General features: G+C 41.4%; 2 protein-coding genes across 5 annotated transcripts in view; one reads left to right on the forward strand and one right to left on the reverse strand.

Annotated features, from left to right (window-relative positions):
* Positions 1-12,656, reverse strand: part of STEEP1 (STING1 ER exit protein 1) — a 55,220-nt gene extending 42,564 nt beyond the window's left edge. Inside the window, exons 1-3 of one of the 4 annotated variants that reach the window (XM_070258299.1) lie at positions 12,438-12,636; positions 9,695-9,768; positions 9,146-9,263 (exon numbers count right to left, since the gene is read on the reverse strand). In XM_070258299.1, coding sequence (XP_070114400.1) covers positions 9,146-9,240 — 95 coding nt within the window. In that variant the 5' untranslated portion in view covers positions 9,241-9,263; positions 9,695-9,768; positions 12,438-12,636. Of the gene's footprint in view, positions 1-9,145; positions 9,264-9,694; positions 9,769-12,437 lie in introns of all 4 variants that reach the window. The other 3 variants (XR_011435026.1, XM_001914739.6, XM_014729133.3) reach the window with 3 other exon arrangements.
* UBE2A (ubiquitin conjugating enzyme E2 A) overlaps positions 1-17,242 on the forward strand; it is an 81,038-nt gene that overhangs the window by 49,683 nt on the left and 14,113 nt on the right. The gene's annotated exons all lie outside the window — the stretch shown is intronic.

A 17,242-nucleotide genomic window follows, 5' to 3' on the forward strand; every position in this document is an offset into this window, starting at 1 on the left:
ATTACTTTATTTTTCTGTCATCCCAGTAGACTGTAAGGTCCATGAGATCAGAGATCAGCAGAGACCACGCCTGTCTGTCTCACCACTCTATCCCCAGAGCTGAGCAAAGTACTGGAAACAAAGTAGACATGCCATAAATGTTGGCTGAATGAATTCTTAAAAGAATTTCAGTTTAGTGAGGAAAATTGTAATCGCAGAGGTAAGATCTTAAATGGATGAATGTATACGGTGTAATGGGAACACAGAGGTGGAAGCACCAAGTCAGTCTGAGGCAGTCGTGGAAGGCTTCATGAGGAGGTGATGTTCAAACCAACGGTCCTGATTGAAAATGGTATTTCAGGCAGAGGGAATACCATGTGCAAAGGCAAAACAGCACAGCATATTCATATTCAGAGAATTACAAATTGTCTAATGTTATTAGGACTTGGAAAATCAAGGGAGTACTAGCGATCTTATAGACATAAAAATGATTATCAGATTATACTATGAACAACTGTACACCAACAAATTAAATAACCTAGATGAAACAAATGCCTAGAACGACAGAATGACACAAACTACCAAAACTCACTGGAAAAGAAATAGAAAATCTGAATAGTCTATAACAAGTAAAGAGATTAAATTAGTAATCAAAACACTTTGCACAAAGAGAAGCCCAGGACCAGTGGCTTCACTGTGAATTCTAGCAAAAGTTCAAAGAATGAATACTAATGCTTCACAAACTTTTCAAAAGAAGAAGGAACACATTCCAACTCATCCTATGAGGCCAGCATTACCCTGATACCAAAACCAGACAAAGATATCACAACAACAACAGACTCGAGATGAATATTGCTTAAGAATACACAGGCAAAAATCCTCAAAAAGAACCTGGCAAACCAAGTCCAGCAGCATATAAAAAGGATTATACAACATGACCAAGTGGAATTTATCCCAGGAATGCAAGATTGGTGTAACATTCAAAAAGTTGAATCAATACAATACACCATATCATAGAATAAAAGAGAAAAAAAACACGATCATCTCAATAGATGCAATGAAGCTTTTGACAAAATTCAAAGCTCTTTCAACATACTAGGAATAGAAGGAACTTCCTCTACCTGATAAAGAACATCTATGAAAAATCCACATCTGCTAACTGACATAAACTAACGTCATACTTAATGGTGAAAGACTGAAAGCTTTCCCCCTAAGATCAGGAACAAGACAAGGATATTCACTCTCAACACTTCTATTCAACGTTGTACTGACAGTTCTGGCTAGGGTAATTAGGCAAGAAAAAGAAATAAAAGGCATTCAGATTAGAAGGGAAAAAGTAAAACCATCTCTATTTGCAGATGACATGATCTTATATTTGGTAACCCTAAAGCATCCACACACACACACACACAAACTATTAGAACTAATAAACGAGTTTAGCAAGGCTGCAGGATACAAGATCGATATACGAAAACTAATGGTAGTCCTATACACTAGATGTGAACAATCCAAAAACAAAGCTAAGTAAACAATTCCAGTTATAATAGCATCAAAAAGAATAAAATATTTAGGAATAAATTTAACAAAAGAAGTGCAAGACTTGTGTACTGAAAACTACAAAACACGGCTGAAAGAAATTAAAGAACACCTAAATAAATGGAACAACATCCCATGTTCATAGATTGAAGACAATATTATTAAGACGGCAATACTCCTCAAATGAATCTACAGCTTCAACACAATTCCTATCAAAATTCCAGCTGGGTTTTTTGCAGAAACTGACAAGCTGATCTGAAAATTCACATGGAATTACAAATCCAGAACAGCAAAAGCAATCTTGAAAAAGAAGAACAAAGTTGGAGGAGTCACACTTCCCGATTTCAAAACTTACCGCAAAGGTACAGTAATCAAGACACGGTGGTACTGGCATAAGGATAGACATATAGATCAACGGAATAGAACTGAGAGTCCACAATAAACCTATACATATATGGTTAATTAATTTTGACAAGGGTGCCAAGACCACTTAATGGGGAAAGAATAGTCTTTCAATAAATGGCACTGGGACAACTGGATAGCCACATGTAAAATGATGAATTTAGATACCTGCCTCACACCATATACAAACATTAACTCAAAATGGATGAAAGACTTAGGTGTAAGAACTAAAACTATAAAACTCTTAGAACAAAACATAGGCGTTAATCTTTAAGACTTGAGGCAATGGTTTCTTAGATATGACACTAACTCACAAGCAATCAAAGAAAAAATAAATGAGATTTGATTAAAATTTAAAACTTTTGTGCTTCCAGGAATACCATCAAGAAAGTGAAAAGGCAACCCAAAGAATGGGAGAAAATTCTTGCAAATCACATATCTAATAAGGGACTACTATCCATAACATATAAAGAATTCTTACAACTCAACAGTAAAAAAGACAAATACTCCAATTAAAAAATGGGCAAAGGGGGCTGGCCCCAGGGCCGAGTGGTTAAGTTCGTGCGCTCCGCTGCAGCGGCCCATGGTTTCACTGGTTCGGATCCTGGGCGCAGACATGGCACCGCTCATCAGGCCACGCTGAGGCGGCATCCCACATGCCACAACTGGAAGGACCCACAACTAAAAATACACAACTATGTACCGGGGAGCTTTGGGAGAAAAAGGAAAAATAAAATCTTTAAAAAACAAATGGGCAAAGAATTTAAACAGACATTTCTCCAAAGAAGATATACAAATGACCAATAAGCATATGAAAAGATACTGAACATTATTAGCCATCTGGGAAATGCAAATCAAAACCACAATGAGATACCACTTCATACACACTAGGATAGATATGCTCAAAAAGACAGACAATAACAATTATTGGCAAGAATGCAGAGAAATTAGAACCCTCATACATTACTAGCAAGAATGTAAAATGGTGCAATCACTTTTGAAAACACTCGATCAATTCCTCAAAAGGTTAAACATAGTTACCATATGACCCAGCAATTCATAAGTATACACCCATGACAGCTGAAAACATGTTCACACACATAGTTGTACACAAAGGTTGACAGCAGCATTACTCATAATAGTAAAAAGAAAATAGAAACGGCTCAAATGTCCATCAATTGATGAACGGATAAACAAAATGTGGTGCATCCATACAATGGAATATCATTCAGCCACAAAAAGGAATAAAGTATGGAGTCATTCTACAACATGGGTGAACCTTGAAAACATAGTAAATGAAAGATGTCAGATACAAAAAGCTACATATTTATGGTTCCATTTTAATGCAATATCTAGAATAGGCCAATCCATAGAGATAGAAAGTAGATTAGTGGTTGCCAGGGGCTGGCGGAGAAGGAAATAGGAAGTGACTGCTAACCGGTACAAGGTTTGTTCCGGGGTGGGGGGGAGGTGATGAAAAGTTCTGGAATTAAATAGTGATGATGACTGCACAACCTTACAAATATACTAAAACCACTGAATTATATACTTTAAAATGGTGAGTTTTATGGTATATGAATTATATCTCAACTAAAAATATTAAATCTCTGAGGGTGGAGCTGAGGCATCGGGAGTTTTTAAAAAACTCTTCCAGATGGTTCTAACACAGCCAGGCTGGAGAATCATTTCGCCAGGGTACACTGAAGAATAGAATTGCTGAGACATACATTATGTGCATCTTTAGCTATACTGGATGTTGCCAAAGTGCTTTCCAAAGTCATTATAACTGTTTATGGTCCTTCTGGTACTGTAGGAGGCTTCCAATTGCTCTTTGACAACACATGGTTATTATTTTCCCAGTTGAGGGATAAGGAAACGGGAGCCCAAAAAGGTTGGGTGACTTGCCTAAAGTCACAAAGTGGCACTGCTTGAACTGTAACTCCAAAGTCTGTGCTCTCCACCATCTTTAACCTTCTGCCTCTCCACTTACAAATATCACTTATGTCAAACGTGCTCAATTCGCTAACATCACTGGACTAGGGCACTAGCAATATTTTCGGTTCTGTGTACCACATCTGGTTTCTACTGGGACTCTAAATCCAACCTCAGCCTGAAGGGAGAGACTCACCAGACAACTGACTTCTAGAATCCTGAAGTCAGCCAATCTCATAAACCCAAGCTTTCAAAGCACAGGAATATCAAATAAAGGGGGCTGTATATTTCCCAATGAGTTAATCTTCAAATACCAATGACAAATGGGATTTTGTAAAGTTTAGAAAAATGTATCTATTCCTAACTATGTGCCGAGAATCAGGCCAGATGTCCTAAGGGCTTCAGAAGTATAAGGCAGGGTTATTGCCCTCGAAAAGTTCATCATCTTGAGATACTGAGACTCTAATGCAAATGAGACAAGGCTTTTAAGTGGTATGATTATAAAGCAGTGATGAATATGAGCTAGATATTTCGACTAACTGACCTTGGTTTTTTTTCCTACCCTTAATCTCTAGGAAAATGAGATAGGGATGGCCAAAAACAAAACAAAACATTCCCCCTGGTTGTGGTAGCCAGCCTCTAAGGTGGCCCCCAATGATCCTTGCCCCCTGAGATTGGCACCCTTGTATAGTCCCCTCCCACAATGAATAGGGCTGACCTGTGACACCAATAGGACACTGTAGAAATGATGGTGTATGACTTCTGAGTCTTGGTCATAAAAGACATTGTGGCTTCTGCCTTCTTTTCTCTTGGATTACCCACGCTGTGGGAAGCCAGCTGCCATGTCACAAGGATACTCAAGCAGCCCTATGGAAGATCCTGGTGGGGAGGAACTGAGGCTTCTCCCCAACAGTGAGCACTCAGCTGCCAATCATGCGAGTGAGTCACCTTGGAAGTGGAGCCTCCAGCCCTAATCAAGACTTCAAATGACTGCACCCACGGTTGACCTCTTAACCACGGCCTCACGAGAGACCAGAACCGCCCAGCTAAGCTGCTCTTGAATTCCTGACCCACAGAAACCATGTGAGATGATAAACGTTTGTAGTTTAAAAAAAAAAAATCAAAGGAGTAGCAGCAGATGAGGATGAACAGGTAGACCAAGGGCAGATCAGAGAGAGCCTTCAGGCTTGGATTTTACCCTGCTAATCAGGATTTTTTAAATTGTGCCCCACAATGACCCCTAAATGAAATCGGATAGGGGAAGGGGAGGAGTCCTTAATGGATTGGGCTCCATTCTTCCCCAATCAGAGAAGCTTCCCGCTTCTATATTTCTGGTAAGAATTTCATTTAAAGAAAGGATTCGCTGTCTAAAAGTGTTTGAAAGGCACTGCTATAGGTAATGAAGAGTCATGGAAAGCAAGAGACTGATATAATGTGCATTTGAGATCATTCAGGTAGTAGACAACAGACTGGAGGAGAGCAAAACTAGAGGCAAAAAGACCAGGTAAGAGCCCACTTCAACAGCCCAAGCAAGTGATGTTGGGTACCAGAATGATGGCAGTGTAGCAGGGCTGAACAGCCACGAGAAAGATTAGAAGGTAGAATTGACAGTAAACGGTGAGCGACTGGATGTGTAGGGGATGGTGGGGGCGGGGATGGATGAGATGAGGAGAGGACTGGCTCCCAGATTTCTGCTTTGGGCCACTGCATGAACGGTGGTGTCATCGTAGAAGGAGGAAAAAGAATCGTGTTTGGCTGATAGTTACAGAGACCCGACTGCAGTGGCTTCAACACGAGAGTTTGCTCACGTAAAAGAAGTCTAGAGGAAGGTGGTGCCTGGCAATGGCTAAGACCCAAGGACAGCATGGCAAAAGCTCTGCAAGTCCTGTGGCTTTTCCTTCCCAGTCCCAGGATGGCTGCTGGTGCCCCAATTATCATGTCCATTTTCCAAAATGCAGGAAGGAATAAGGACAGAAAAGTCAAAAGGGCCTTCCTTAGAAGCCCCACCCAACAACTTCTACTTCCATCCCTTTTACTTGGCAAAAGCTAAGTCCCACTCAGAATCTTAGGGGGTTTTTTTGGGGAGGGAAGCTGGAACACGTGCCCTAACTTTACAGACACCAGTATACAGGCAGGTATAATAGAAGAGTGTTGAAGTGGTGCTCAGTGAACCAATCTGCTGTGCTTTCCACATTAGAGAAATGATGAGTTTGGCCCTAGTCCTGCTGGATCTGAGGTAGAACATCAGGTGAAGAGGTAGAGGAGGCAGTCAGACATACAGCTCCTGCACAGGAGAGAAATGTAGGCAGATCTAGATTTTGTGAGTCATCAGCATATAAGTGTAACTGATGCCATGAAAGGTGGTAAGAATGTCCAAGGAGAGTATAAAGAGAGAGGGCATAAAATCAAGGTCAAAATCAAAATCCCTGGAGAATACCAACATTTAAGGGGCAGGCAGAAGAAGAATCCAGAAGACTGAGAAAGCCAAAGAAGTGGAAGGAGAATCACAAGAGTAGCTTCACAGAAATCAAGGAAGGAGACAGTATCAAGGGAGGCGTGGTCAACAAAGACAGGCAGAGAAAAGCCCCCGCTGGAGTAGCAACTGGGGGAGTGGTGCATGAGGGCAAGAGAGTACTAGGAAATGACAGTGCCAAAGGAGAGGCACTTTAGAATGGAAATAAATAGAATTTAGAATAGAATGGAGGTACTTTAGAGGTGCAAAGTGATGGGCTCCAGGGCATGTGTTGGGTAGACTGCTATATTTTCAGTAACTGGTGTTCCCACACTCAGCTGGCTAAAGAGGAAGGGTAAGAGCAGACCAAAATTCCACCCTGGCCAGCACGGGAGCACACTAGAGTGGGCCCTTGGAAAGCCTGTTCACGATTAGAGCAGGAACTGTGTCAACCAAAGGGGAAGTTCACCATGCCTTGTTGGTAAACTAGGAACGCTGTGGCCCACGAGAGTTACCTGGCCAGAGGCCACTGGCCTAGGCAACATCCGGCCTTCAGGCTGGGCCTGAAGCTGGCTCACTTCCAGGATCAGGCTAATTAGATTCCAGGGTTTCTACTTCAGCCTAGGGCCACCCAGTTTTCTGGCCTAGAGGTGAGGGCATCTGTCTTACAGTGCCATAGAAGCCTGTGGCCTGGTTGTGTTGTTAGATTACTTTCTGTATTAACTGAACAACATATGTTCATTTAATATATGTAATATATAATACTATTATACATGTTATATATAGTTACATAATGTATACAACAATATATAATAAATATTTTAGTGTGCCTAAAGATAGTTGATAATTTTCAAAATCAGAAACCTAAATAAAGGTTAATGAAAGGAGAAAAAGCACAAGAGAATGGATTAGCTTCAGAGAGGGCACATTATTTCTAAACCTTCCTATGTCCCATCATGGAGTGCTTCCCCGATGCTTCCTGAAGGGCCTTCCTTTGTGAATTTCGTAAGTTTTATAATCTGCACCCTTGGCTGTATCTTGTACATAACCAATTTTCTCTTCAACTGCACAATTCCAGAAGCCCAGTTGTCACAATGGTGCTTGATGCCTGATTTGCGACTGAATGTCACCTAGCAGCAGTTTCTAACTCTTCACTAGTGTGGGCTGATAACAGTTTGGTTTCTTAAATAAACACAGTTACATGTCAGCCTGTACCTCTTTCTGGTTCAACAGTAGACTATCAGCTCCATAAGGGCAGGGTTCTTTGCTTGTTTCCTGGTTGTACTGGGTTAGAGAGGGTCCCTTATAAAGTCATGTCCTTATGGGAACCTCAGAATGTGGTTTTGAAAAGAGGGTCGTTTCAGGTATAATTAGTTAAGATGAGGTCATGTAGATGAGTAGACTGTGCCCTTAATCTATTATGACTGGTGTCCTTACAAGAAGAAGAGAAGAAACACAGCAACAGAGACATAGGGAGAAGGCCATATGATGATGCAGACAGAGATGAGAGTGAGGCATCTACAAGCCAAGAAATGCCAAGGATTGCCGGCAAACACCAGAAGCTAGAAAGGGGCAAGGAAGGATCCTCCCCTCATGGACACCTTGACTTCAGACTTCTGGCCTCCAGAACCGTGAGACAATTAAGTTCTATTGTTCAAGCCACCCAGTCTGTGGTACTTTCTTATAGCAGCCGCAGCAAACTAATACACTAGTATATCCCAGGCTTCTAGGACAGTACCTGGCACGTAGTAGGAGCTCAATAAGTGAAATATTTGAAGAATGAATGGATGGACTTTTTAATTCCCTAGGACTGACCTCTCTGTGGCATTTGGCACCTATTGATGACTACCCTCCCCCACCATACACATACTTCTTGAAACTCTCTCCTCTCCTGTTTTCCACATCACCAGGTTCTCCTGGTTCTGTTCCAATTATTTTGTCCGCTTTTTAAATGTCAATGTTTCCCAGAACTATATTTTCAGTCCTCTCTTCTTCTTGTTCCACACTCTTTCTATGTAATTTATCTTCCCATCTTTCAATTCCCCATATACACCAAGGCTTCCCAAATCTAAAACAGATCTAACCATGTTACTCCTCTGCTTAAAAAAAGGAGATGGCTATTGCCTACAGATAAAGTCCAAACTTGTCTACTTCAGCATTTTACTCCGTCTCACCCCAGGATGCATGAACCCCTTCCTGGAAAGTAACCTGGGCTCTAGTCACAAAGGACTATTCAAATTTCCCAAGCACACGGCATTTGATGCTTTTAATGCTTCCATATACCCTCCACCTGGAATGCTCTTCATTCCCCCTCACCTACTTGGTGAAATACTAGTTCAAGACCAAACCCAAATGTCACCATCTCTTGGTGCCTTTCCTGACCACCATTCAGGCAGGATGACCCACTCCCATCTGTTTTCCCATGGCCTTCTCTTCACCACGCCAGTATTTTATCATATCACAATGGGGAGCCCGTTCCCTCACTGAGCCATGAGCTCTTTAATGGTAAGGACAGTACGTTATTCATCTTCACAGATCCACTTCCTAGCTCAGCGTCTGGCCCACGGTATACTCCAAGAGATTACAGGTTGAATGAACCCATTCTACTCACAAAAAAACCCACATTACAGCTATCAGATGGCAATAGAATCACATCTCAGCACCACTTCAACAAAGCACAATAAAGATATTGCTGTATTAAGAGAAGTTAGAGAACTACCACAAACATCAAAGTATCGGGCCCACATGGCTGACCTGTTTGACAGTAGATGGGCTATTTATATTCCCTAGAACTAGACCCCAATGTAATAAAGAAATCTCAGACAGAGAAGATCAACCTCTTACCTCCGAAGATACATAGTCTCCTCATCTTCTGTGTTACAAAACTTGTGGGCGTGTTTGGCAGCATCAATCACACGGGACCGATCCCGGGGCCTCATGGGCAATTTCTCTAACTGACAGTCTGAAGGAATGGAGAAAGATTTGGTCAATAGAGGCACTGAAAAATACCCTGAGGCAATCAGAAGTTTTCAGTGGGGCCCTTAGCACTGTAATTTTTACTATAATTACTATGCTTACTGAAGCCTATTATTGAATTTTCCAACTGAAAATGACTTGGGGTCAGGAGACCTGGATTTTAGTTCCAGCTCTATTACTACTCTGGCCATCTTTGGCAAATCACTTCCTCTTTTGGGGTATTTTTCCTTATTTGAAGGATGAATAGATTATATTATCTCAAAAGTCCTTGCCAGCACTGCAATTCAAGCTTTCTATGAGCATTTCTGTGATCGTGGCACACTTGGGTTGTGTTATAATGCCTTAGAATCAGAAGAGACAATCCAGTGCCCTGTGACGCCCATGAGAAAGGTGTTGGGAAAGTGGATAAATGCTTACAAAAGGAGAGAGAGGGTAGGCGGTATGCTACACACGGTATGCAAATGATCCATCCCACTCAGAGGCGTTTTAAGCTGAAAACAATAAAAACATACAGGAAATAAATTAGCTACAGTTATAAAGCAGATGGAAAACTGATATAATGCAAATTAAGTACCTAAAGGATCACAGAGAAGTCAAGTGATCAGAGTGACTGGATTAATGGGGGAGGTGCAGAGGGAGCTAGAGAATAGCAGGCAGTTGGCACATTAGCTCATTACTCTTCCCAACGACCTAGTGGAGTAGACATTTATTATTCCTAGTTAAAGATGAGGACATTGAGGCTTAGGAAGGGAAGGGTGGGAGATCTGCCACACATTTAATAAGAAGCAGAACAAGAATTCACATCCAACCCTCGGTGATCAAAAAGAATTCATTTGCCCACAAATATGAGAGGGCCCTCCATGTACCAGACGCAGTTTGAACGCTGTGCTGGGGATTCAGCAAAGAACAAAACAAAGTCCGTGACCTGATGAGGTTTACAGTTTAGTGGAGGAGACAGAAAATTTAAAAATAATAATTATATAATATGATCTTAGATAATGACAAGTGCCAATAAAAAAATTAGGATGTTAAGAGGATGAACAATGAGGGGCTGGCCCCGTGGCCGAGTGGTTAGGTTCGCGCGCTCCGCTGCAGGCGGCCCAGTGTTTCGTTGGTTCGAATCCTGGGCGCGGACATGGCACTGCTCATCAGACCACGCTGAGGCAGCGTCCCACATGCCACAACTAGAAGGACCCACAACGAAGAATACACAACTATGTACCGGGGGGCTTTGGGGAGAAAAAGGAAAAAATAAAATCTTAAAAAAAAATTTAAAAAAAAGAGGATGAACAATGATTCAGTTCGTGATAAGTGCTCCCAAGAAAACTCAGACAGGGTAAGAGGACAGAGAGTGACAGGGATGCCCCTGGAGATAAGGCAGTCAGGGAAGTTTTCTAAGGAAGTGACATTTCAGCAGAGACCTGAATGAAATAAGGAAGCACTGAAGGAAGAGTGTTCGAGGCAGAAGAAATACCAATCCCAAAGGCCCTGCAGGCAGGCACATTTTAACATGATGGAGAAAAATCAAGAAGGCCACTGTAGCTCGAATGAAGTGAACAAGAGGAAGAGTGTTAAAAGATGAAGTCTGAGAGGTAGCCGGGGTCTGATCATGCAGGGTCTTGGTATGGACTTTGGTTTTATTCTTGACATTATAGGAAAACACTGGTTTGCAACAGAATTCTGGCTGCCGTGTGGAAATAGACCAGTGGGGGTAAAGAGTGGAGAGCAAGAAACTACTGTGGCAGTTCAGATGAGGGACGCTGGTGGCTTGGACTAGAGTGGCAGAATGGAGGTGGTAAGAAGCAGTCAGAGTCAGGATAGATTTTCAAGGAAGCAGCTGCAGAATTTGTTGATGGAATGGATGGAGAAGTCAGGACTGATTCTGAGATACTGACTGATACTGGTACTACTGACTTCAATAGGTCAGACTGAGGAGAATGGTGAGAGCAGGGAAGAGGGGCTCACGAAGTTAATTTTGAATATGATCTCCTTGAGAGGCCTTTTAGACATCCAAGTGGAGAGGCTGGATAGGTAGCTGGCATTTGAGGAGAGGTGTAGGTTAAATATGAACACACTTGGGAGCCATCAGCACGTAGATGGTATTTACAGCTCGGGAATGGTTGAGATCACCTAGGGAATGAGGACAGATTGAGCATGGGTGAGAGGATTGAGCGCTAAGGCCATGCACTGCCTTAAAGTCTGCAACAGAAAAACGAGCCAGACAATGAGAAGGGGCAAAATCGGGGTAGGAGGAAAATCAGGAGAGTGTGGAGTCTGGGATGTAAATGAAAGTGTTTCAAGGATAGAGTGATGATCTGTCAAATGCCACTGAGAGGGGGATTAAAATGAGCATTGATAATTGACCACTGGAACTGGTAACATATTCAGTTAGTAATCTTGACAAATATGGTTTAGATGGTGAGGTAAGAAGGAAAGTCTGTCTGAAGTGAGGTCAAGGGGGAATGGGAAGTGAGGATGCAGAGACAGCCAATATAGGTAACTCTTCATAGAAATTTTGCTATAAAAGAAGCAAAGAAGGGGCCGGCCCCATGGCCGAGTGGTTAAGTTTGCGCGCTCCGCTTTGGCGGCCCAGGGTTTCGCCAGTTTGGATCCTGTGGGGACATGGCACCGCTCATCAAGCCATGCTGAGGCAGCATCCCACATGCCACAACTAGAAGGATCCACAACTAAAAAGAAATACACAACAATGTACCGGGGGGGGGGGGGGTTGGGGGAGAAAAAGGAAAAATAAAATCTTTAAACAAAAAAAAGCAAAGAAATGGGGTTATAGCTGGAAGAGAATGTAGGATCAGGGAGGGTTTCATTTTCATCCAAGACAAGAGCTTTACAGCATCCTTGCATCCAGCAGAAGGTTACAAAGTTTCCAGAGGCGGAGTCGGAGGAGAGGGAGATACAGCGTTTTTTTTTCTGAAGGAGGCATTTCTTTTGGCGGGAGGCTGGATACGTAATCACAAGGCTAAACAGAAACCAGAAAAGCTTCCCTGGAGTGGGGCGTTGACGTGTGGGGAGCATTTTGACGGAGAGGGAAAGCCCACCAATCTTCAGAGACGCGGCTCCCAGATCACAGCCCGAGGAAATTCGCCCCGGAGAACGCGCAGTTTCGCTCCTTGCAGACACCCCGCAGTTCCCGACTACTCACCCAGCACGAGGACCATCTGGCCGCACAAACAGTAGTAGACGTGGAGGGGCTTCTCGCCATCATCATATTCCTCCCGGTCCCGGGTGTCGGAGCAGACTACCGACCGGGACACTACCTTAGGCATAGTTCAGAGGAGCAGCCGGAAAACTCACAGCAAAACTAAGGGTCAGGCAGAAATGACGTCATAGACGTGCGTCGGGCCCTTCCCCTACGTAACTCTGGTCACGTGTCAGTAGTAGGCACGTGGACTTCCGGGCTGTCCCATTAGGCTAAGATGCGCGGGGGCCGCCCTGAGCCGACCAGAACCTCCTTTGATTTGGCCTAGGTTAGCCAGGACCGCTTTACTTGGGACGCTCTTAATATTATTTAAATTATTTGTTTATATTTCTATACACGTATGCCTAAGTATATGCATTTATATACATATATATAAACCGGATATAACAAAAGACTGTATTTACACATTATATGCATAATACAGATTTTAGGTGTGCCTCTAAATATGATTTTGATTTTAATGGCTGTATTCAGGATGAGTACCTAATGAAGTAGAGGCATCTTTTTAAAGTTGAGATATAATTCACATAACATAAAATTCACCCTTTTAAAGTGTATAATTCAGGGCTGGTTAAGTGGTTAAGTTCATGCCCTCGGCTTTGGCAGCCAGGGGCTGGCAGGTTCAGATCACAGACATGGACCGACACACTCGTTGTTAAGCCATGCTGTGGCGGTGACCCACATACAAAATAGAGGAAGACTGGCACAGATGTTAGCTCAGTGGCAATCTTCCTCAAGCAAAAAGAGGAAGATTGGCAATGGATGTTAGCTTAGGGCCACTCCTCCTCACCCAAAAAAAAATTAAAATTAAAAATAAAGTGTATAATTCAGTGGTTTTTTAGTATACTCACAAAGTTGTGCAACCATCACCACTATCTAATTCCAGAACATTTTCATCATCCCAGAAAGAAATTCCACATTGTTAGCAGTCACTCCTCACCTTGTTTCCAGCTTTTGGCAGTCACTAATCTACTTTCTATCTCTACAGTTTTGCCTCTTCTGGACATTTCATATGAATGAAATCATACAATATGTGGTTGGTGGTGTCTGGCTTCTTTCATTTAGCACAGTATTTTCAAGGTTCATCCATGTTGTAGTGTGAATCTGTAAGAATTAGTAATGAATCAGTTAAAAGGAACTTCATTCCTTTTTATGGCTGAATAATATTCTGTTGTATGAATATACCACATTTTGTTTATACATTCATCAGTTTATGGGCACTGGATTGTTTCCACTTTTTGGATATAATGACTAATGCTACTGTGAACATTGGTGTACAAGCTTTTGTGAGGACATATGTTTTTAGTTCTCTTGGGTGTATACTTAGGAGTGGAATTGCTGGGTTATGCGGGAACTTTATGTTTAACCTTTTGAGGAACTGCCAAGAGTGTTTTCCAAAGTGGCTCTACCATTTTACATTCCCATCAGGAAAGTATGGGAGGGGAGATTCTGATTTCTTCACGTCCTCACCAGTAATCATCTTTGTCTGTCTTTTTATTATAGCCATCCTGGTGAGTGTGAAGTGGTAGCTCATTGTGGTTTTTATTTGCCTTCCCCGACGGCTAATGATGTTGAGCACCTTTTCACATGCTTGTTGGTCATTTATATATCTTCTTTGGAGAAAATGTCTATTCAAATCCTTTGCCCATTTTTAATTGGATTGTCATTTTACTGTTGAATTGTGAGAGTTTGTTATATATTCTGGATACTAGACTCTAATCATGTAAATGATTTCCAGATCGAGGCCTCTTAATGACCCTGTTTGCCCCAGGTACAAGGGAACATCTTCCACCCTTCCTTCCCCAACCCAGTGACTCTCCCAGATGCTCTTTGTGGAGAACAGCAGGAGCCTGGAGCAATCCAGAATAAAAACACTGAGACAGTTTACATTGGATAACTTCAATAATCCAAATGATGACACCAGAATAGTAGATTTTTAACAGAGAAATTACTGAAGATAGCAGGAGCTTGTGACTAGAAAATTGACAGGTTGGCTGGAAGAAGTATAGTGTTCAAGAGACACAAGATGTAAACCAATGAGAATTCAAAGCAATATGCTAGCCCTTGAATGAACATGAGTTAAATAAAGTGTAAAAGAAATATCAATTCAAGTCTTAAAGAATCACAGTGTTTGCTCCTTAGGTCTTTGGTTTTTTTGTTTTTTGGGTTTTTTTTTTTTTTTTTTTTTTTTTGGTGAGGAAGATTAGCCCTAAACTAACATCTGTTGCCAATCTTGTCTTTTTTTTTCCCCTCTCCAAAACCCCAGTACATAGTTGTATATCATAGTTGTAGGTCCTTCTAGTTCTTCTATGTGGGATGCCGCCACAGCATGGCTTAATGAGTGGTGTGTAGGTCTGCACCCAGGATCTTAACCAGTGAACCCCCGGCCACCAAAGCAGAGCACACAAACTTAACCACTATGCCACTGGGCCAGCCCCTGCTCCTTAGGTCTTAGTCCAATGTCATCCCTAAGTTCCTATGTTATTCAGTATGTATTGATCCTCTACTGTGTGTCAAGCACTGTGCTATATATTGGTTGTATAGTGATCAATTATAAATAGTCTCACTCCCCTCGTGTGGCTTAGTCTAGTGCAGAGTTGGGTAAACTTTTTGTGTAAAGGGCTAGAGAGTAAATATTTTAGGCTTTGAGGGCCAAGAGGAAAAATCAAGGACATTATGTAGGTACTCATATAACAAGAGAGAAAACAAATTTCCACAAATGTTTTCTTAATGAAATTCAAAATATAATTAATAATTGAATATAATTTTTTGTAATACAGGTCTACTCATGAGAAGAATGGCATTCTTTTATAGAGAGGGATAATATTTCACTTAATTAGGGTTCAGAGTGAGTGTTCCCTATCATCAAAATCAGTTGCAATCTTAATACACCTTTAAAGGTTTTTAAATTGTTCATATCTGTTCAAGTTCAGATTTGTAAGAGCCTCATTTTTAATTTGTAATAAAAGTTTACAACTTGATTTTTTCAAAAGAATCAACAAACTGCAAGTGACTGTTAATAAAGCTCTTAATAAAAACTCAGTTGCAAATATTCATCTGTAAATGCTTATCTGTAATGAGATTTTATGTATTTCATCTTTGAAAATTTTTTTAACACAGATAAGTGCTGCCAAATACTGATATCAATCCACAAGCATCCGATTTTAATTGAGCATATTCATCTCTTAGAATGCATTTATAGAATTCAATTAGATTCTTCTCTTGATATTTGCCTTTAGCATGCCATTACATTGCTGAATAATCACTTCCAAATGAAGTCTAGGTGGAAGCTCCTCGATTGCACAGTTAAATTGATTTTGAATATAGAAATTTCCTTTGCACTTTGCACTGAGGTTCAAAAGATGCCATTGGAGGGGCTGGCCCCGTGGCCGAGTGGTTAAGTTCGCGCGCTCCACTGCAGGCAGCCCAGTGTTTCGTTAGTTCGAATCCTGGGCGCGGACATGGCACTGCTCATCAGACCACGCTGAGGCAGCGTCCCACATGCCACAAGTAGAAGAACCCACAACGAAGAATACACAACTATGTACCGGGGGGCTTTGGGGAGAAAAAGGAAAAAATAAAATCTTTAAAAAAAAAAAAAAAAAAGATGCCATTGGAGGGGCTGGCCCCGTGGCCAAGTGGTTAAGTTTGTGCGCTCCACTTCGGTGGCCCAGGGTTTCTCCAGTTGGAATCCTGGGTGTGGACATGGCACCGCTCATCAAGCCATGCTGGGGTGGCGTCCCACATGCCACAAATAGAAGGACCCACAACTAAAAATACACAACTATGTACTGGGGGGCTTTGGGGAGAAAAATGAAAAGTAAAATTAAAAAAATGCCACTGGAACTGTAATTTGAACTCAGAAAGCATATCCACTGCAAATTTGTGTGGCAATGCAAATCTTGATTTTTGTCTTAACTTTTGACAGCACCCAAGCAATTAAAGTAACTTGACATTACTTGTGATTCAAACAATGTTAGTTGTTATCAAAATGACTTCACTGCAGTATAAGTTTCCCACGTAAGCAGTGTTTTGCCTTGTAATTTTGGGTTAACTTCATTAAGCAACATTATCAAGTCTATAGCAAAAGCTAATTTCAAAAACCATTCAGTGTTCAATAATAGTGGTTGAGGGTGGTTCTTCTAGTTTAGAAATTTTTCCGTCTCAGCCCTGAGCTCAAAGAAAAAAACCTCAATAAACTTTACCACTGCTAAACTATTCAAGTGCTGTCAGTAGAGCAAGTTAGAATATTCAGCTTCTATTTCTGACAAAAATTCATGAAACTGACAATGGTTTTAGTCTGTGAGAGTGAATGAAGTTCACTGTTAACACTAATTGTTGAAAGACACAAGATAGATTCAAATATTTTCCTGCAAAGTACCTGCTGTTTAATAACACGGTGAATAACCATAGGATTTAAACAACTTACATTTTCACAAGCTTTGAACATTTGTCCAACTAGCCTGTTTCTGCTTCACACATGTTTGTAATGCCTCTTGGCAGATTCTACTTCAGCTTGTATTGAGTTAGTATTTTCTCGACTTCTTTGAAAATATTCTCATCTGCAGTTGTTCCACACAGCCATCCATACAGGCCAATTCTTCCATCACTTTAAGCTCAGCATTAACTCTTTGAGTAAACCACAACAACACAGAAATATTTGTAACATCTGTCAACTCATCAAGAGCCAAGGAAAACCCTGAAATCATTTGCCCTGTTTTTTAAATGACTATTGATGTTGCTTCCAA

Source organism: Equus caballus, chromosome X, assembly GCF_041296265.1.
Source record: "Equus caballus isolate H_3958 breed thoroughbred chromosome X, TB-T2T, whole genome shotgun sequence".
In the NCBI taxonomy this organism is placed as follows: domain Eukaryota; kingdom Metazoa; phylum Chordata; class Mammalia; order Perissodactyla; family Equidae; genus Equus; species Equus caballus.